Source organism: Grampus griseus, assembly GCF_964374135.1.
Source record: "Grampus griseus genome assembly, chromosome: 17".
NCBI lineage: Eukaryota > Metazoa > Chordata > Mammalia > Artiodactyla > Delphinidae > Grampus > Grampus griseus.
The window spans coordinates 10,271,187-10,293,012 of NC_139011.1; the positions used below are offsets into that span (position 1 = coordinate 10,271,187).

The 21,826-nt window shown below is 48.6% G+C and overlaps 1 protein-coding gene across 1 annotated transcript in view; it reads left to right on the top strand.

Moving 5' to 3' along the window:
• Positions 1-6,461: 6,461 nt before the first annotated feature.
• The window catches only part of ASAP1 (ArfGAP with SH3 domain, ankyrin repeat and PH domain 1), a gene marked incomplete at its 5' end in the record, with an annotated part of 273,288 nt that continues 257,923 nt past the window's right edge, over positions 6,462-21,826 (top strand). Inside the window, 2 exons of the mRNA XM_082675313.1 lie at positions 6,462-6,587; positions 6,634-6,808. Of these exons, the coding sequence (XP_082531439.1) occupies positions 6,462-6,587; positions 6,634-6,808 (301 nt within the window). The remainder of the gene's footprint in view (positions 6,588-6,633; positions 6,809-21,826) is intronic.

The following is a 21,826-nucleotide window of genomic DNA, read 5'->3' on the forward strand; positions in this document are numbered from 1 at the left end:
GAGAGAACACATCGGCTCCAACAGAAAGTCATCCTAGAGCTGTGGACCCATTGTCCGGAGGCTGATCACCTGGCTGTGAAATCGGACCAGTCAGTCTGGCTCCACCACTTGCCAAGGTGACCTCTAAGCTCCAGGTTTCCCCCAGGTATAAAATGGGGATAATACCAGCTCCCACTTTACGTGGTTGCTGTGAGTGTGAAGTGAGGGCAGGCCTGCTGCGGTGCAGAATCGTGCAGGGCATATAGGAAGCACAACAATTGTTAGTTGATATTATTTTCTTACAGGATAGAGCAGAAATATATTCCTGAGTTCTTTCAGTTGATATTTACACCAGGATTCTGAGTCTTCTGGGTCCCCAGCACTCTGCCTGACTTTTCTTCCTTATCTCCCTCAGAAGGAACAGTCAGGGAACAGAGAGTTAGTTTTTTGTCTCCAAACAAACCATATTCTCCTCTTTACTCACTCAGAACACTCCAGTGGTTTTACTTGGAATATTTAAATAAAGTACATTGGAGACTAGAATAGGCTCTTTTTTTTATTACATGAAATGGTATAAGCGTACTTGGGATGCGCTCATATAAGGCACATGAGCGAAGCAGTCTGCAGTGTAGGTCGAACATGGCAATGTGAGCCTGACAGTAAAACACGTGGAATCCAATGCATCCCTCCCTCCTCCTGCCCCCCGCAGTGCTTTCCTTTCTTCCCGCACTTTGTTAAGATGATAGAAAACAAATTAATAAGGTATCAGGTGAACTAAGGAAGTAACAGTACTTTCTTTGGTTGTCTGAGTTGGGAAAGACATCTAACGAAGTAGCACTATGAGAGGTATCATCGAGAGCCTGATTTTTGCAGGCAGTAGAAAAAGCCCTGGATTTCGTCCGCTGGGCTCTGGGACATTAACTTGCAGTGAGATCACCTTGTGTCTTGGTTTGCATTGTTGTAATGCTCCCACGTCATGACTGTTACGTGGATGAATTCAGACACTGCCTATATAACAACCAGGGCAGTGCCTGGCCCAGGATGGGAGCTCAGAAAGTACGGGGTTGGCCAAAATGTTCGATCGTAACATCTTATGGAAGAACCCGAACAAATTTTTTGGCCAACCCAATACTATCCTACACCTCAGTATCCTCGGGTTTCTCTCCGGTAAGTTTAGGATAATCATACTTACCTCATAAAGTTGGCATGAAGTTTAAAGAAGGATATGTGTGTCCAAAATGCTATACTTAGCAAAGCATCAGGTATATTGCAGTTCTCAGTAAATTTTTTTTTTGGGGGGGTGAGGAATATCAGAATTTTTATCTCTAGATAAGGCTTTCAATATTCCCGTAATACCTGAAAAGTATTGTCCACTTATGATGTCTCAGACCCTGTTAAGCACTTTATGGGCTTTAGCTCATAGACTCCTGACAGCACTAAGAGATAGTTACTAACATTGCCCCCATTTTGCAGATGTGAAAACCGAGACTCAGAGACATGAATTACTTTAACGAAGTCTAATAGCTGCTATCTGGTAGAGATGTGAGGCCAAGTCTTCCTCTTGAGAATCAGCCTATAACTCATGCTATTATGAAACAAATGCCCTGTTCTGTCCTCTAGAAGTTGCCTTGATCAGAATATCCTTCTTTACAGGAACTGTGTTCCATGAAAATAAGGCTTTAATTTTATGGCCTCCATTCAGTTCTGATCCTGATTAGTATTCATCCTATTTGATTCTAGATAGTGTTTATTTACTTCCAAAATCCATCACTCATGGATCTGACCTCACAAGGGATACTTACAAGAATAAGCAAGGTCTCTAAAGACGGTTCCCAAATCTGAGATCCCAGACTTTGGGAATTACTGTGCAGTCTCCCCTTGGCCCTCTCCTTTCCTCCTCCAGGTGACTAATTTAGGGAGATATCTGAGTCTTGGAATGAAAAAAGATGTATTTGTAGTCATACTTCACATAAAAAGGGAGTTCAAAGGGAACTAACATTGGCTGATTATTCAAACTGCTTTATCCATATCTTCTCACTTTATTTCACGTTAACACAACCTGTAGTGTAGTAGTTTTATTATTACACTAATTTTGCAGATGAGAAAACAAGGCTAATAAGTGACAGAGTAGAGATTCAAACCCAGGTCCCAGTTAACACAAAGCGTATTCTCTTCCCACACCACCTGTTGTCCCTGTCCCATGAAGGCACTGGGAGCCTTGGAGGAATGCTGTAATTCCATCCCATCAGCTTGGGCCGCTGCCTAGCAGCGTGGATCAGAGCACCAGTAGCTCCTCTTGGTTTCTCGTGCCCAGAGAGCACTTCACACCCCCTCCCCACTCTGCCACCCCCCGGTGCATTGTCAGCTGTCTTGTAAAGGCACCTCCTTGGTCCTTAGGCAGATGGATGAGTGGAGCCTGCAACTGGGAACCTAACTCAGACAATCCCTGATGACTGTGGGGTCAGTAGTGCCATTGCTGACCAGGGAAATAAACCATCACTATTCTTACCGCTGCTTTTCAAGGAGAAGAAAAGTATTCTGTAAGGACCATTCTCACCTTGGTCAGCAGTGCTCAGAGTAAACAGGCATGATGAGTCCAAGGGTGCCGAAGGGTGTCTGATGGAGATGATGATGACAACAAAGAGGAAGCGTGCTTTAGCCAGAGCCGGGTGCGCACAAGTACACGTACACGTACACGTGTGTACGAGTATGTGTGTGTATTTTTCCTGGCTCCGGAAGGGATCCTGTCTATTTCTGAGCAGCTCTGCACAAAGGAATCCAGCATTTAAGTTTTGCCCGCATCAGATTCTGTTCGCAAAAGATAGCCAGGAATGGTTTTCGGGGCATGGTTTCAAATTTAAGAAAGGATTATGGCCGGGCTTCCCTGGTGGCGCAGTGGTTGAGAGTCCGCCTACCGATGCAGGGGATGTGGGTTCGTGCCCCGGTCCGGGAAGATCCCACATGCCGCGGAGCTGCTGGGCCCGTGAGCCATGGCCGCTGAGCCTGCGTGTCCAGAGCCTGTGCTCCGTAACAGGAGAGGCCACAACAGTGAGAGGCCCGTGTACTGCTAAATAAATAAATAAATAAATAAGGATTACGGCCCATGAACTCTAGAAATGGCGGGTGGGGGTGTGAACCTTTGAAATTCTAATTGCAGCGCAGTCTAAGGAGGTATATATTTACCCGGGCACAATATCTCATTGTTCACATACTCCTTTCTTGGCCGGAGGAGGAGCAGATACATAACATAATCTTCAAATGAAACTGAAACAACGATTGGTGGCAGCAGTTTGGACTCTGGTGAGTTCCGTCAAGAAAGAAATCCCCGCTGTTGACCATCGCAGTTAGCTCAGCTTGTCCTAACACTCTTTATTCCTTCCGTCTGTAGAGCTGAGGGAATGCACAGACTCAGCTCCAGCTGGGAGGGATCTGTGTGGTCATTTTGACACACCCACCCCTTTATTTTACAAGTGACAGCACCAAGGCCCAAGGCGACAGTATCAGTTATTAGGAGAGAAAGCTCTGGAATCCAGGCCTCCTGGAGTTGAGGCAGTTATTCACCGACTCTAGGCTTTTCGTAATGGCTCATATTTATCGAGTGTTTACTCTAAGCCATACCTATGGGATGGAAGCAGCTACCAGCCCAGCGGAGGTGACAGGCATTCGATGACAACTTGGAATAGAGGGAAGAGTAGAAATAATGCGAAATCAAAGTCTAAATTGATTTCCAGCCTAGAGGAAGGTCTTCCTGGAATGGATGGAAGTCTAAGTGCTGGGTGTTGGGCTCTCAACTGCTGCATGGGGTAGCACGCGGTTACGGAGGCTCAGAGAGCTTGATTAGCCCAAGCTAGTAGTGGCCATATTTGCTCCAGTCACAGAACCTTCTAGATGCAGGATGATCCAGTTAGTATATGGAAAAAGAGGTAGGATTTTCTTCTGGTGGCTCATACGCCAGTCTGTCAACAACAGCACATGAGCAAGTGACCTCCAGGTGCAGGTCTTTTCTTTTTTTAAAAATATTTACTTATTATTTTTGGCTGCGTCGGGTCTTCGTTGCGGCGCGCGGGCTCTTTGCTGTGGTGTGCGGGCTTCTCTCTAGTTGTGGCGCATGGGCTCCAGGGCACCTGGGCTCAGTAATTGCCGAGTGCAGGCTTAGTTGCCTACGTGGTCCCTTCCCCGACCAGGGATCGAACCCGTGTCCCCTGCATTGGAAGGCGGATTCTTAACCCCTGGACCAGCAGGGAAGCCCCCGGGTGCAGGTCTTAAATGGCCTGCAGTGGCCATTTGGCTGTCTCCCCAGAACCTCAGCCTTGGTGTGTCCCAAACCAAACTTTTAAAGTGTGAATGAGGAGAAGGAGGGTGCCTGTTTGCTTCTTTACTTATTTTTTAGAATGCCTCTCAGAACTCATGTCTCAACACCTCACTTTGGCAGGAAGAGTCTTTATTGGTGTATGCTGCCTTACCAAGGCCTTCCTTTCATTAGCTGAAAGGCTTGCCTTCCTAACAGAAATGAACAGTTCTCTGAAGGCACAGTGCAGGTTCAGGACAGCCAGCACAGGCAGACAAAACAGCTGGAACTCTCACAGTGGCTTTCCTGTGCACAAAGCACTTTCTCATCCGTTATCATTTAACAGCCTCATGGGGTTGGTGCCCTCATCGTTCCCCTTCTTGGGAGGCAACTGAAGGCCAAGATCGCAGAGCCAACAGCACGAGGCAGCCCCTCATTCTCTTTTCTGCTCAAGATGTCACCTTGTCAGAGAGGCCTTCTCTGAACGCTCCTTATACCATAGCACCTGCATCACTTTGTTACTCTATATGTGCTCCACTTTATACTACACAAGTATTGCTTGTCTGTTTCCCTACTAGAAGGTAAGGTCAGGAGAGCAGGTCATTGTCATTGAGGAATCTCCAGGGCACATAGTAGGGCCTTAGTAAATAGTTATTGACGGTGAGCGAGGAGATGCGTTTGCATTCGACAATCCCCCCCAGGCCCAATGCTAAGACAGGTCCACAAGGTCCCACCCTGCCTTGAGGCACCCCGTTGTAGTTTGCAGAAGGTTGTCAGACAACAAGACAACCGTACAAGATGGCAGGAACTCAATCCCAGGGGAGGCCCCGGGGCCAGCCTTCTGCCGGGGGCGCGGCAGGGTGGGGGGGGCATTTGGGAGCTGAGTTTACCAGGCGGCTCCCATTGGCTCCAATTACAGGAGCCAATCCTGAGGCGCTTCCTAAGGGCCTAGCTTTTTTTTTCAAAACCAATTTCATCCACAATCAATGGTGAGAAATTAAATGGATTCTTTGGATTACGTAGATTGAGCAAAATAGCCATCTGCCAGGGCCGAGGAATGAGCAATCTGTTGGTAATTTTTCTGCTGAAATTTGGCATCTGCTTGGCGTTGTACACCATTTGCACCTCGGGAAATACCTTTTTACACCCCTGACCCTCGTCTGGCCTTCAGATTAAAAAAAAAATGCAAATGAAAGATTAGAAAATTATAAAAAAGAAAGAACCCTTCATGTGTCTTCACTTAGCATTTTAGCGACTTAAGCAAACTGCACAAAACTAGCCTTCCAAAGGCGGTGAGCGCCCTGAAAGGGAGTGAGGGCCGGAGCCGGCGAGCCGGCAGCTGCAAGCCCGGGCGCCGGGCCGGCTCCTCGCTGCGGCCGCGCGGGCCGCCCCGTGCCCCTGTCGCCGGGCCCGCGGCTCTCGCAGCAGGAGGCGGCTCTCCGGGCCTCGCTTCCTGCACCCACACGGGGCTAAAAAAGAACGCGCACAACTTTTTTTGGTCCTCCTTCTTGCGAAACGCTCGCGTAACAAGCTCGCCGGAGTAACCGCTCCGGGGGCTGCCCGTGGACGCGGGCTTCCGCTGCCCCGCGCGGCCCCCGCCCGGGAGCGGGCGTCGGCGCGGGGGCGCCGGCCGGGGGCGGGGCCGGCGGCGCGGGGCGGGGCGGGGGCCGCGGCGGCGGCGGGGGGGGGGGGGCCCGGTGGCGCGTGCGCAGAGCACTTCCTTGTTTGTCCCCGTGACTGTAGCGGGAGCGCCGCCCGCCTCCCGCCAGCCCGCCAGCGGGAGTGTGTGCTCAGTCAGTCGGTGTCCGCGCCGCCGCCTGTCAGATCGTGTGAGAAGGCAGCGCCTGCCGCCCCGACCTGCCCAGCCCGGGCCCCCGCGCAGCGCCGCGTCCCCTCCCCCGCCGGCATGAGCAGAGGGAGGCGGGTCCCCGAGAGTCCCCTGCCTCGCGCGCCGCTCAGAGTTTGAAGGGCCCCGCGCCGAGCGCCGCCGCCGCGGCCGCCGCCGCCTGCTTCGGCCACCAGCCCTTTCTCCTGCCGCCGCCGCTGCCGCCGGGATCTCGAGCCGCTCCAGGCCGGGCGGCGAGTGGCGGGCTGCGCGCGGGGCGTTCATGAGCCGCCGGCCGGCCCGCGGCCCCGGGAGCCTGCGCCGTGACTCACCCCTCGCCCCCGCTTGTGTCTCGCCCTCCCCGGCAGGATGCCGGACCAGATCTCCGTCTCCGAGTTTATCGCCGAGACCACCGAGGACTACAACTCGCCCACCACGTCCAGCTTCACCACGCGGCTGCACAACTGCAGGAACACCGTGACGCTGCTGGAGGAGGTAGGTCGGGGCCGGTGCCCTCCGCGCATCCCCCCCGCCCCCCCAGCGCCCGGCCCCCAGCCGGGGACCCCGGCCCGCCCGCTGGGATGCCTCGCTGCCTCCCCTCGCGGCCGCCACCTCGCAGTTGGATTGTTTCGATTTCCGAGCCGGGGAGGATGGGGATGTTGGGGCCTGGGGAGCCACACCCCCTCCGGGACCCCCTCCGCCCACCGCGCTCCCAGGTGATCGGGGGACTTCGGATGTGCAGCCCCCGCCCCATTTCCCCCGGAGCTGGAGGTGGGGAGAGAACTGAGCGGGCTCTGGACAGCCCGAGGCAGAAGAAGAGGCAAGTCCTCTCCCTCTCTTGCTCCCTTCCTGGGTGCCAAACAGGCTTCTAGGCGCTTTCCACATCCTTGTGACCCTCTCGTAACCCGCGAAGTAGGTGGTGTCAGGCCACCGAGGGCAGAGGGAGGCGAAGCCCTGTGGCCAAGGTCACTAGTAGGGGACTGGGCGATGGTCAGTGAATGCAGCTCTCCAAGGCCCGGCTTGGCCAGGCAGGCTTCGCTGCATAGGCGAGGGACGGTGGAAAAATCCCAAAGGAGTGAGAGGGGGCTCAGGCCGGGACTGCCTCCACCCCAGGATTCCTCCCTTCTAGTCCTAAAGCCCTGGGTGGAAAGAGATATCTGTGCAGACTGGTCCTCACCCTCCTCCCCTGGCTGGATGGTTTGGTAGGGTTTGAGGCTGCTGCGCCAGCAGGATCTGCCCACAGGGAACTCCTAAGCTGTGAATGCAGACCCGAGGCTGATGCTGCCTGGAAGAGCTGGCTAGACAGGAAGAAGGGAGGCCTGAGACTGCAGAAAGAACAGCTCCTCTTATCTGGGTCCACCGGGGAAAGGTTGTGGGTGCCCAGGGCAGAGCCAAGGGTGTAGCAGCTTCCTTTAAAATTTTAAGTGAATTAGTGATCAGGCAGAGTGGGTAGGTAAGGAGGAACCCACAAGCCCAGGAGCTGCAGAAGCCTCCGAACCTCCATAAAAATAGGCATTTGTCCTGGAACTCTGCCCCATCTGTAAGTGCTGTAAAGCACCACTACCCTCCAAAGAAGCCAAACCTATTTCAACTGAAAAAGACAGCATTGGGGGAAGTTAGGAAGGCAGATCGTTTTCCCTGCCTAGATTATTATTGTGTGGTTGGTTTACTTGAGGTTTGGGAAGCTCTTTCTGATTTAAGCTCACCATGGCTCCCCCTCTGTAACATTAAGAGGCTTGGGCTTCTGTGGGCAAACTGCTCTTGATGCAGGCTTTGATACTCGCTCTGGGTCAGGTTATAAGCAGAACTGGTGTTCAGAAGCCAAGGGGCCCTAAATTTTAGGAGGGGAGACGTTCCTGCTAGTGCTGGGTCCTGTTTTGCTGGCCTGATGTTGCATATTAGTCTGAATGTTTTATGCCAGTTGAGGTTGCTTCTGGAGTCTCTCTGAAGTTAATGTTGGGTTATTGAACTGAATTTTGAAATTCAGCTGGAGAAATACCATCTAACTAGATGTGTTGGAAAGCCAGAGGTAAATGGCTCTCTTCTTTGTTTTGGTTTTGTTTTTGTCAACTGCCTGTCTGTCGCACCAGCCTGATGTTTGGTGTCTGGGATTAAACGGACTTGCCAGGCATTCAACCCTATGACAAGTCTGTCCTTCACTTGATTGTGATAAATTGAAACATGCTGATATGGGAGCATTTTTCATCCTTCTTCTGTACTAGTTGTATGCTTCTAAGGGCTGTGACATCGGTTAGACTGAGCGGTTATTTTCCTTCTAGAGAAGTTCTTCAGTGCCTGCTAATAGAGCTGTCAATTATTTTAACTTTCCCTTTCTGCACATTCAGATAGTGTCACTGTATTCTGTTTGTGTGGGGTGTGATAAGGGTAAGTATATAGTTGGTGATGCTGTTTGTAGGGGTATGTGCCCACGTTTTGCGGCCACACCAGAGGATAGGGTTAATGTTTTAAAGTGACATGCAGCTGCTCTTGATCTTCGTTTGAGGTTACTAAATTTAACAGCAAATACAGCAGATACATTTTTTTTTTGGCGAGGAATATTGTTTTGCAAGGTTAGATAGAAAAACAGACCTGGTGATGATACAAACGTGGTCACCTATGAACTTGAGAAGGACTTGGAACCAGGCTGGAAGTTCAGAAGTGTCATGTTGGAGTACGGTTGATATGTTCTCAATGAATGTTTCATAGAGAGTGGCACAATAATTTTGTAACTGTTTTTCTGAACTCAAGTGCAGTCCTGGTCAAGAAGTCATTGTCTCCAGTCTGCATCTTTTAACTGTTGAATTGTATTCCATGACGTTGGACTCGTGAACGATTACCTTTAGCATAAATGTGAAATATGCCCTTTAGTTTCTTAATTGATAATCACCACAGTTGAATTTTTAATCCCCCCCACCCACCCAAGCTTACCTATGTGGAAGAGGTACATTAGTATAAATGTCTTGAGTGGATCACAATTCAGTTCTTAAAAATTATGGGGCTTAGGACTTCCCTGGTGGAGCAGTGGTTAAGAATCCACCTGCCAGTGCAGGGGACACAGGTTTGAGCCCTGGTCCGGGAAGATATCACATGCCGCGGAGCAACTAAGCCCGTGAGCCACAACTACTGAGCCTGAGCTCTAGAGTCCACGAGCCACAACTACTGAGCCTCAGCTACTGAAGTCTGCGCACCTAGAGCTCGTTGCTTCGCAAGAAAAGCCACTGCAATGAGAAGCCCGCGCACCGCAACAAAGAGTAGACCCTGCTCGCTGCAACCGGAGAAAAGCCCGCACGCAGCAATGAAATCCCAATGCAGCCAAAAAATAAATAAATTAATCAAAAAAAAATTATGGGGCTTAAGGTTGTTATCCTCAAAATATAAGGAAAAATTTTGGGCCAGACCGCGAAATCTTGTTGGCCTAGGCTTCATGAGTGAGATATATGGAAACTTTAAGAGCGCTGTTTGTGTTATCTTGTGGTTATTCTTAGGAATAGAACTTTTGGGTAGTTTTTTGGTGATGTGGAAACTCAGGAACAGGAATTAATTTGGGGCAGCTTAGAATTTTTTTTTAAATCTTTTTCTAGTTCTGCTAATTGTCTTCCTATTTATCTATGAAATTTTTTGCTCTTTGGATTCCTAAGTCTCACCTAAAAGATTGTATTCGATCTCCTAGCTTGGAACCCCAAATTAGCCCACACTCTCCCTTTTGCTGCGTCCTGTCGGCAAAGAGTTCTGTGCTTTGCAGATGTTGGCGCGTTTACTTTCATCTCTCTGTGATGTGCACTCAAGGAGCTGGGTCAGAAGTATGTGGTAAAAAAGGAAAAGAGTTTACTTCTGGGCTTCACCTTTGGGGGCAAAGGGTCCCACATGACTCTGGAAGTCATGGCGTGGCTGGCACACAATGAGTGGCTGCTTTTGAGAGGCAAGAGCAGACGGGCTGCCAAGGTTTCATGCTGGTGTGTGAGTGTTTTCCAAGCAAAAAGCCAGTGTTTTGCTTATTCAGCAACCAGAGCACACTGATGTGTGCCATTTGACTTGTGACCGTTTGGAAATTATGAGTAAATGACTAGGAGAAGGCAGAGCTTTCCCAAGAAGGTAGCAAGCAGGCACATTCCAGGACCACTGTCCGGGGAGAGAGTAGGATAGACTCTCCGTCTAAAGGCTTAGATCGGTCCATACTTAGTGCTTGGTGATGGGGAGAGTCCAGTGTGATACACGAAGGTCGGCTTGGTTATTTAGTATTGGCCCAGCGCTTTTACCTTGGGTGACGGTGGAGGAGGCATGTTCTGCCCATTTATTGAGCAGCTGCTCTCTACCAGGCGCACTGAAGACACACGGCACGCGTGATCACACTTAACCCTCATACAGGCTTTATGAAGGAGGGACAGTTGTTACCTCCATTTTACAGAGAAGAAAACTGAGATGAAGTGATTTGTCTCCAAGGTCAAATGGCTTGTAAGTAAATGAAATCCTAAACAGTTAAGACAAAAAGTAGACGTTCTAAATGTCTACAAAGACATATTCCAGGGGTTTTGTAGGGAACATAGGAGGCTTCACTTTTTTTTTTTTTAATAAATGTATATATTAGGCTGTGTTGGGTCTTCGTTGCTGCGCACGGGCTTTCTCTAGTTGTGGCTCGCGGGCTCTAGAGCACAGGCTCAGTAGTTGTGGCGCATGGGCTTAGCTGCTCTGCGGCATGTGGGATCTTCCCGGACCAGGGCTTGAACCCGTGTCTCCTGCATTGGCAGGCGGATTCTTAACCACTGCGCCACCAGGGAAGCCCCAAGGAGGCTTCACTTTTATTGTCCCTTCTCATTTTGATCTCATGAAACAGAGGTACCTAAGTTCCTAGGTGGCTTGGTTTTTCTTCATGTTCACGTTCCAGGGAGTTCTTCAAGGTAATACTTAAATGCACTAATTTTTCTCTGCTGTGCTTTCACAGATTTGCGTGTGGTTTTTCAGATTCAAATGTGGGAACTTACTTGGCATCATCCAGGAACAGCATTCACTCAGCATATTTTGGGGGAGCGCTTGCTGTGTACAGCCTAGTGGAGGTATGGGGGGCGGTGCTACCTGGATTAGGTTATGGAGAATCTGATGGTTTTGGAGAGAGAGCTCAGTTGGGCCATCACTCTTAACAAGGTAGAAAGGGGCAGCTCGTAGGTGGGGGAAAATAACATAGGGCATTATCCTGTGACACAAGCTGAATCACTCGTCCAGTCAGTATACAAATTGTCCATACACGTGGCCTGAAGTGTGCTGGACCCTGGGCATGCTAAGATGAACAGCCCTGCCCTCAACAGTCTAAAAGTTTTGTTAAGGGGGTTTTCAGTCAAGTGTGGGTCTTGCATCAGAGGCTGGCTTGTGTTAGCATGGGCAGATGAGGTGTTCAGTCCTTTCTGAAGGCATAGAAATGTTTGGCTAAATGAAGAAATTAATGAAAGTGTGGAATGGAGGTTCCTTATCAAGGCCTGTTCCAGAATAACAGTAGTTACCAGCTGTTAGTGCTCTTACTGTGTGCCAGCCCTGTACACTATTATTTCATGCTGACGTTTACCCTACTATGATCATTGACCTCATCTTATGATAGTTAAGTCTTTTGCCCAACATCACACAAACGGTAAGTAGTGGATTTGGGAATTAATCCTATATCTATAGTGTTTCCATGCATGCCAGTCAGACTTCATCTGTATGTGTTTCCTCCCACCCATGTAAGTTTTCATTTTTATCCATGTTCTTTGGGGCATCTTCTTCCATGCTGATGACTAGAGGTCATCAATCTTAGATAAATGCTTTTAAGTCCTCAAGTGTTGTTCTAGGGAATCTCACATGTAGGACCTGTATGGCCAGGGCTTGGAGTCTGACCTTGTTCATCAGCTCCCAGTGTTCTAGAATGCAATTGCATTGCTTCTCTTAAATCTTAAAAGCTGGCAAACTTAATAGGAAGTGCTCCTTTATATAGTGGCTGCTAAACTTGGTTGTAGTCTTAAAAAAAACAAGTCTCAGGAAGGGTTTAGATAAAATCAAAGTTGGTCCTTTGCATTGCTTAAGGTTAAGAATATGTGCTTACTTTGTCCCTGAACTCTTGAAGATAAAACAACAAAAGGTGAACAGGTCTTCCCCGATGCCGATGCCCCATGCAAAATTCTGGGCTCTGTGGCTCAACCCTCAGTCCCGAGGTACTTAGGGTGAGTTTTCTCTGGACATAACCAGCAAAGGCCAGTGAGCGAAGGATACATTTGCCTATAGAAGCAAGGAGAGAAGGACACTTCCTTTATGTACCAGAACTCATCCTCTTTCTAAAATGAGGCTCAAACCTGTTAGCCGGCTAGTCCAAGCTAATGCTGTTTGCCTTTTATATACATCTTTAGGGTTTAAAAACCATTGTCCACTTCTACCATCTAATAAAATCCCTGTCTGATAGCATTCTTATCATTCTTTTACATATGAATAAACCAAGGCTCAGAGAGGTAAAGTGTGTTCCCCAAGGTCACACAGTAGTGAATGCTCTGAGTGCAGGATCTCTGGATCTGAAAGCCTTTCTGTTTCATCTCTAGTTCACTCTTTTGTGCTTCCTCTCTGCTAGTTTTTGTTTGTTTGTTTGTTTGTTTGTTTTTTGTCTTGCAGATGTCTACTGATTATTTTTCTTATCTCCACTTGATTTCTAGTGCCAGAGACAGAGAGAGAGAGACAAAGATAGGTTGGGGTAGAGAAGAAGAAGAAGGGAAAGTTGTTTTTCTCTCTTAAGAGACCTCTTGTAGGACCTCTCTTGAAATCTCTGTCTTTCGTAGTCAGAGACAGCACTGCCAGCGGTCCTCCCTGGGCTCGGCAGAAGTGGAAAAGGCCCTGTGGCTTCCAGCTCCACCCTGGCATACTTGGTCTGGGACTGTTGACTAACCTGTCTTTGCCTGTGAGCTGCCTGCAGCCCTGGCTGAAGAACCGTGACTCTGGGTTGGAGTGCTGCAGGGTTCTCCGGCTGGCTGCCTTCGGGCTTCCTGCCCATCACAGCCCTGCCTTTGGGCTGGGTGCTGGGAACTCTGGACATCAGAGCTGAAGGGGCCTCGGAGAAAATGTAGTCTGGTGCTTGCCAGCCTAGGAGCCTGGACTCTGAGGGGCCCACGGAAGTTGCCATGTGGGTCCAGCAGCCACTGGCAGTAGCCCAGGAAAATTAATAGACACCTCTCATAGTGTGGGTCAGCATATTTCTCATGCCAGTTGTCTTGGATTTTGGCTGAAATACATCCGCTTGGTGGTGGAGCACTGATTATCTCCTGCTGGTCAGATACTTGGATTGCCAGTTATAGATTCCTAACATTGGGAAGCAAAATGTTCTCTCATTCTTGTTTTTGGTTTTGCTAGAAGCAGCTTCGAGTTTTGTATTCCAGTGGGAGAAAGCTCATGAAGGAAAAGGACCCGCACAGATCGAGTTTAGTAACGTTGCTTTCAGAGGTGGAAACGGAGACCTAAAGATGGCAAGGAAATTAGGCAGGGATTTGAATTCCAGTCTCCTGACTCCTAGCCCAGGCTCTTTGCACTCTGCTCTCCCAAAGGGCTATGGAGGCTGGTTGTACACGGGGCGGGGTGGGGGTGGGGGGATGGGCGGGACCCTGTGGCTCTTGCGATGATGCCTTTTCCAGTGTCGTTCCCTAGAACTTGCTTCCAGGTAGAAGGAGTGGAGAATGAACCTGAACTTGGGAACCTGATCTTGCCAGCCGCTCTGCTGGTAAGTCCTGCTCTCACATGACCTGCTGTGCGAAGCCACAGCAGCCGTCCCTGATGTGGGGCTGGGAGGCTTTCATTAGAAGCGTTTGTGGTGTTGGATGTTCAGACGTTACCCAGACCTTTGTCTTTACGTCTGGGAGTCAAGGGAGCCTCAGAGAGGTGGTTTCCATTTATGTAACCTAGTCATTTGGGGACTAAAGGCAGACCTTGGCCTCAGCCATTCCCACATGTATTATTTAAACGCGAGTAAGTGATGGGAGCCGGATGGGGATCACTTTGCAGCTAAGCCTCCGTTTCCTCATTCGATGAATAAATGGCATTGTTTTGAGTATTAAAGGAGATAATGCAAGTGCGGCACTCATCAGGTGACTGCATTACTGGTAAAATGTGGCCCTATGAATGCCAAGGCCTGACCTGTCTCATTAGTCAGGCTTCCTCCCGTGGCGCGGGGAGGAAGGAGGTGAAAGGCATTCCTTGATGGGGAGCCGGGCAGAGCTCTTTCCACTGTGGACCAGCGGCGACATTTGGGTCGAGGAAGACAAAGTTCCCTTGCCGAGGTTAATTGCAGCCCTGTTATCTTCTAGTGTGTGTCAGGCAAGTCACTGAACCTTTGGGTGTCTTAGTGCCCTCATGGGGATAGTACCTGCCTCTTAGTGAGTCAGTGTACGTGAAGTGCATGGAGCCGTGCCCGGCATGGTTGGTGCTCTCTAAATGATTGTTCTTACCGTCACTCTTGTTGCTGTTTATTATTAATTGGGTTGGACCCTTGAATGTGTGACCGAGAGGACGACACTCGGTAGAGTCATTTTGGACGGATGCGTGATGAGGTCAATGACAGAGCCAGCTGTGTGCCTGGGAGGAGCTGGAGGGTGGAGGCGCAGATGGGACTAGAGGGAGGACTAGGGCAGCACTAAACACATTGACCACTGCGGGGGTCACGGTCAAAGCCAACTTGATCTGAAATAGACTGTCAACTCCGTTTTACTCTATACTCAGCCCTTGGCGGTACTGCTGTGAAGTAAGGGAAGCAGTGGGCAGAGCTGCCCCCTCGGACCCAAGCCGGTCTGATGGGCTCTGCCGGCACAGCCTTGCTGTCCGTGCTTCCTGGTGTCACTGCTGATTCTTTGTTTCCTTCCCCCTGACCTCCTTCTGCCGTATCCCCTCCATTGGTGCGTCAAAGCTGGGGCAGTGCTGCCCCTTTTGGTTTTTGCTGGGGCTTTGGGGTAATGAGCCGCGTTCTCTGTTACATAATAAATGCAGGTATTTGGTTTTGGTCATTTGTGGGGAGGTGCTGGGGGAAGCATTTATGTGTTGGCCCTGACTGGGACCGAGCGTGGCAGCTTGGTTGTTTGCTTTACTGATTACAGCTTGAAGCACTGAGACCACAAGGAATTCTATTTTGGTTTGGAGGCAGGCGCCTTCACAGAAAAGGATCTACCCTTGAATTTGCATTTCTGTGTGCCTCATAACTTCTTTTTATTATTATTATTATTTTTTTTAATTTTTGGCTGCATTGGGTCTTCATTGCTGTGCACAGGCTTTCTCTAGTTGCGGCGAGTGGGGACTACTCTTCGTTGCGGTGTGTGGGCTTCTCATTGCAGTAGCTTCTCTAGTTGCGGAGCACTAGGGTCTAGGCGCGTGGGCTTCAGTAGTTGTGGTGCACGCGCTTAGTTGCTCCACGGCGTGTGGGATCTTCCCAGGCCAGGGCTCGAACCCGTGTCCCCTGTATTGGCAGGCAGGATTCCTAACCACTGTGCCACCAGGGAAGCCCTATAACTTCTTTTCAGTGTCAGTAAGATGAATTTTCGTTAGTGGGGCAGGAGTTAGGTCAGACCTGGAGGCCCTTGACCCCGCTTGGTCTTAACAGAATCTAGGAGTTCACAGTGGGTTCTTCCTGTACCCAGAGCCCCTTCTGAGCAGCCCTGTATCATGGTGCTGTTTGTGGTCACTTACGTAAGAACTGAATTTTAACGCCAAGGCTATGGTATAATTTTCCCAAAAGAACTGGAATATGTGTGCCTTTGGTAAGACAGCACCCAACTTAGCCACCCAGAAGCTAGGAAAACAAAATCAGAGCCTCTTGCCCCAGGGAGGTAGAGCCCCAAAGATGATTGCATTGCACGTAGCAACTATTACAGAAAGCAGAGTCCATCCAGACCATCCCTTTCCCTGCCAGTTGTGATTTGGATGGAGAAAAAGATAAGTTCTTCCAAGCTCTTTCTGTTATTAATAGAGCCTGGATACCTTGTATTTCTGTAGCATTGTGCTCAGGGGCTAGGGCAAGCACAGCCGTGTCCCCAGTGCCCTGTATTATTATGGGATACACTTGACAGAGCTGGAAAAGGCCTTAGAGACCGTCTCCTGCTTTCTGTGGACGAGGAAGCTGAGACCCAGAAAGCCCAAGTGTGTTAGGCTCTTTTGTTGGAAGTAACAGACTCTGCCTCCCCCCAAGAAAACAAAATACAGCTAGTTCAGGCAAAATGAGGGTTTATTATAAGGGCTCCCGGGGGGGTATTTTATGGAACGTGGGGAGCAAGAATGGTAGGAAGTGAGGATATTCTCTTGAGCAGATGGTAGAGATTGGCAGCCCTGGCTCTAGTGCCCCCCACCAGCTTAGTCTGTGTGCCTGGCTGGGACACCTGGGACGGGGGGTCGGGTCAGCCAGCTGGGGTCAGGAGACCACTGCTAGTGCAGTCAGCTTTGGTGGGCTGGTGGGGCTATCGGATGGGAGGGAGTCCCTCTTCAGCAGGGACTGGGCGTGATGGTGGTCCTCAGAGACAGCTAAGGGAGTAGGGAAGCACCCCCTCTACCCCGGATCACAAGGGCGATGGGACGAGGATCTGGTCTTCTGGTCCCGCCGTCAGCATCCTTCAGTGGAGTGAGAGCCACATGGAGATGACAGTGCCTCCCTCGCAGGGTTGTCAGGAGGACCAGCCACAGCCCTGTGCCTCGCCCCAGCGGCCCTGGGGGTGTCAGCTTCTCTGCCCTTCCCTCTGCAAGTCTCGCCTCCCCATGACCCCCCTGCTCTGTACTCATTTGGGACATTTGAAGGGCTGCGGTCAGGGCACCGCACTGCCTAACTGTAGCTTTCCTGATGTGGTCAAGAAAGACCAACATTCCACACAGGGTGAGGGTGGAGGAGAAACACCCCACTGCCGTTTAAACCATGGTGATGACATGGTGCTCAGAAGTAATCTCCCATTGATACCCAGGGCGGATGGAAGATTCGGCAGGGCAGCTGGGCTCTGCTGGGGAAATGTGCTGCTTTGATTGGCTGTCTCCCAGTGTCGAGTAACAGAAGCTGCTTAAACGTCTGACGAGGGCCCGCGGCTTTCTTTCCATTTAAGTGACTTCACTGACCAGTTACACACAAAATAAAACTTGAGTGTCTTTGCTGTTTTCAAATGTGGGGAGTCTTCTTTCATGTTTCATTAATCATCTTTTAAAATGTAGCCCATTTCCTTTTCCTTGTCATGTTTATTCACATTAATAACACTTACATAAAATTAGATACTCCTTATTTCCACGAAGTGCAAATCAAAATAAGCATTCACTGCTGGCCTAGCAGCTGCTGCTGCTTTAATAGGAGTAATATTTTTCATAGCAATGCAAGTGAATGCACCGCCTCCCAGTAAATAAAATGGTGCCAAGTCAAAGAACGTGGTCACTGTCCCAAGGCTTCTGCATTTTGAGTAAAAGAGTTTGAACAAATTCTGAATCCGCCAGCACTACAATTAAGCACCTTCTCTACGCTGGGCACTGTGCTGGATGCCTTACACACATCATGCCACTTAATTCAGTCCTTCCAGCAGCTCTGTGGGGTGGGCACTGTTGCCCATTTTACAGATGACAGGCTCGGCTTAGAAAGGATTCAGACCAGTCCATGCTCTTTCTACCTCAGACTCGTCCTAAAGAAAAAATGCTTTATATTGTGAATGGAATGTTAATGAAGTAGAACGATCAGGAAATAGGCTTCAGCTGAAGCATGAGATATTTCAGTTAGAGTTGAATAAGAACTTCCTGACAAGATATTAAATACCACTGGGTGGTCATGGAAATCACATTTTTTCCCCTCCAGTTGGCTAATTAACTAAATTATATACTTATTCATGGTCATACATGTATTCACTTTTAGTAGATTGTAAGTACCTTGAGGCCAGGGATACTCTCTCCCCCCGCCCCCTTTTCTTTTACCTACTGTCACTCAGAAATATGACTAAAATAGTGAAGGGTAGAGTGAAATTGCATTTGATTTATAGTTGTTGAGGGTAGGTCTGGTAAAAGTTTTCCAAATGCTGCTGTCTACCTCTCTGGACTTCAGTTATATGCCTACCAATTACATAGAGCAGAAAAAACCCTCGATTGCTAAATTTCCTGGAGGTCTTGCCACATTCACGGCAGACCTGGATCCCAGCTGAATTTTTGGTCTGGGATTTTTGGTGTCTGCAACCTGCAGTCTTTCAGTGGGCTAGCAATTTCGGGAACAGTGACAGCTCTCACTTTTTGAGTCCCAGCTCTGTCCTGAGTACAGAAATAACTGTCTGTGTTATTTTTAACCCTCACGTCACCCAGCTAATAAATAATGGAGCCGGGAATCACACCCAGGTCTGTGGGGCTCTGCAGCCAAACCCTTCCCACATCCAACCAGCCTGACTTTGCTGTGATTTAGCTGCAAAGTGCAAGGGAAAGGAAGAGAGCCAGGTTAGTGTTTACTTTCTTAGTGGAAACAAACACACAAACAAGACCTGCATATTCCAGTGGAACAGAAAGCATTTTCCCCTCTGGATTTGTTTCCTTAATGTTGAATGGGAGGCGTTTAAATTTGGATAATTTATATGCATTGTCTGGGACAGCCAGTTTGTGATATGGTATCAGAGGGATTACCAAGAGAACTGGTATTTTCAAAAAGAGTTCATCTCTCTGATTTTCCTTTACAAATGGTAAGCAGTTGTGCTCTGGGTTTACTCTCCAACTTTTCTGTACTCTGTTACAACTGCTTACGAATACGTAGTGTCTCATTTCATCCACGACACTTTTTAAGGCAGCAAAGCTGCCGTTTCCTCATTTGACAGATGAGGAAACGGAGGCTCAGAAAGTTGAAATGACTTGTCAGAGGTCACAGGACTGAAGAAGTAGCATGCTGAAGCTCCAGGACAGTTCTGCCATCCAGTCTCGTGTGTTGTGTCCCACCCCACTGCCCTGTGGAAAGCTCACCATCTGAAAGAGGTGGATCTATGGGATGTTTTGTCAGGCGATTTTTAACTTAAAGAATACCTTCTGACTTAAAAAAAAGAACATGGATTTTATTATTGGACTATTTTATAATGCTTTGCATTCTTGAATTCCCCCCCCCCCACACACACAAATAGCTTTTGTAGTCTCTTTTTTCCTTAGTAGCTCAGTTACTTTGGGCATGTTTCTGTTTTAGTTTGTTGGTTTGTTTGTTACTTTCACACATGCAGAAGTAGAGAAACCAGTAGGAACTTCCACCTACCAGCTTCGACAGTGATCTGCTTTGGCCACTCTTGTTTTTATCCCTACCGCCCCACCTTGATTTTTGAAGCAATTCCAGAAATTCTTTCATTTCATCCATACATATTTTATATCTCTGAAAGATACAGACTTGAAAAACAACAGCCACGCTGAACCACAATAAATATAATGATCACATCAAAAAAATGAACATTTTCTCAATATAACATTAAATATTCAGTGTTTAAATTTCCCCAGCTATCTTTTTTTTTTTTAATAATTTGTTCAAACCAGGATCCAAATGCAATCCATAGGTTCAACTTGACATGTATGTAAAATGTCTTTAATCTGTGGGTACCCCCCTTTTGTTTTCTTTGTAATTTATTTGTGGACGAAAAGAGTTGTTTGTCCCATAGAGTTTCCCATAGTCTGGATAGTGTTGCTTGTGTCTCTGGTGTCATTTAACAGGTGCTACAGTCTTCTTTTTTTTTTTTTAATTTTTATTGGGGTATAGTTGCTTTATAGTGTTGTGTTAGGCTACAATCTATTCTTTTTTTAAAAAAATAAATTTATTTTATATTTATTTTTGGCTGCCTTGGGTCTTTGTTTCTGCGTGCAGGCTTCCTCTAGTTGCAGGGAGTGGGGTCTCCTCTTCCTTGTGGTGCATGGTCTTCTCGTTGCAGTGGCTTCTCTTGTTGTGGAGCACGGGCTCTAGGTGTGTGGGCTTCAGTAGTTGTGGCTCGCAGGCTCTAGAGCACAGGCTCAGTAATTGTAGCACATGGGCTTAGTTGCTCCACAGCATGTGGGATCTTCCCAGGCCAGGGCTCGAACCCATGTCGCCTGCATTGGCAGGTGGATTCTTAACCACTGTGCCACCAGGGAAACCCTGCAATCTACTCTTTTTTTAAAAAAAAAGTTTTATTGAAGTATAGTTGATTTACAATGTTGTGTTCCTGAACCACTTTCAAAGTCTCTATTTCAAGCATCCCATTCTCTGGGTGCCTCGCCAGTACCTACTGGTCCATCTCACATCCACTAATTTGCAGACCCTACCAGGTCTTTGACCACGTCAGGGCCTCCAGTCCACCGATGCTGCTCTGCGACCCATCCACTGCTCTTCGCCCCCTCATAGCTTCATTCCCCTTTTTACCCCGTGACTGGTCAGGTGTGCAGTCTCCCTGCCATACACTCTCATCCCTCTTGTCCCTCTCCTTGTATTGTATCCACCTTCCAAAGCCACAACACTGACCGGAAACACCTTTGCCTCTACTTTGAGACTACACCCGAGTAGTTGAATGTGGCCGGAGAACAACAGCCGGATTTGCCAACCTGTCACATCTTAAATTTATGAACCTCAGGTGGGTCCTAGCACCGCAGGGAAAATCTACTCTTTGTCTTATTTATGTGGTTCTTCCACTCTTCAGGAGGACTATTTCCTACCTCTTCTCTCTATTCGAACCTCCATTACTCTCCCCTTTTCACTGTCAGCGGATGGCATTGTTCTCATTTCATTGAGCAGACAGAAGCGATCAGAGGAGCACTTCCTTATGCTCCAGCCACTGAATCTACCCCCTGACCTGGGTCTGAATCCATATACATGGCTTTTTCTCCCATGACAGTGGCTGAGCCATCCTCATCCTGTCCTCAGTCCCTTTATCTTGAGCCCTGGATCTCAGCCCCTTTCCTTCACCTACTCAAGAGCGTTCCTCCTGCAGTGATCCTTCCCTCTCTCTTGCATCATCAGCCCTTCCCTTTCCACTGCATCGTTCCCATGAACATATAAACATACCATAGTACCTTTAATCGCTCCTCTCTCTGCTCCCTTTCATAGCAGAACTCCTGAAAAGAGTTGTCTCTGTTCACTCCCTCCAATTCCTCATTTTCCATTCTCTTGAGTCTACCTCAGCCGACTTTCATCGTTATTATTGCACTGAAACTGCTCTTGCCAGTGCAATGGCAGCGATGGTTCCTGTCCTGCAATCTATTCTTAACGTACTTTTGTTCCCAATAATTTTTTCATATTGAGCATAAAAGGAATGTCTTCCCTTTGTAGAAAACTAGTAGGAAGAGCATAAAAAAGAAAACTGTAAAGTTATCCATAATCCCGGCAGCCAGGGATAACCACTCCTGTCGCTTCAGGCTTTCCTTTCAGATTCATCCGCATCCCGCTTACCTTCGTTTAAAGCGTTGTGAGCTTTTCCCCATATCATTAAAAAGTCTTCAGTAACGTTTTATAAGGCACGTCATTATGTTAATGGCATTTCCCTCCTTCCCTTAAGTTACCCCTGACTGAGGAGTTTGTGTTTTTACATAGTCAGGCTCAGCAGAAACAGAGCAGTGAATGTGTGAATGCATCTGTCATTATCCGCCCTAGTGTTGCTAGATTCCTAGGAGGGGAATTATTGGGTCGAAAGCCAGGTGTATTCATAAATTTCTGAAATGGTTGTCATATAGCCAGATTCCCCCAGAAGGATGGCTCGTGTGACCTTACCTGCCCCCCCAAGCCCTGGGCAGCCTGTGAACGAGCTTTTTGCCCACACAGG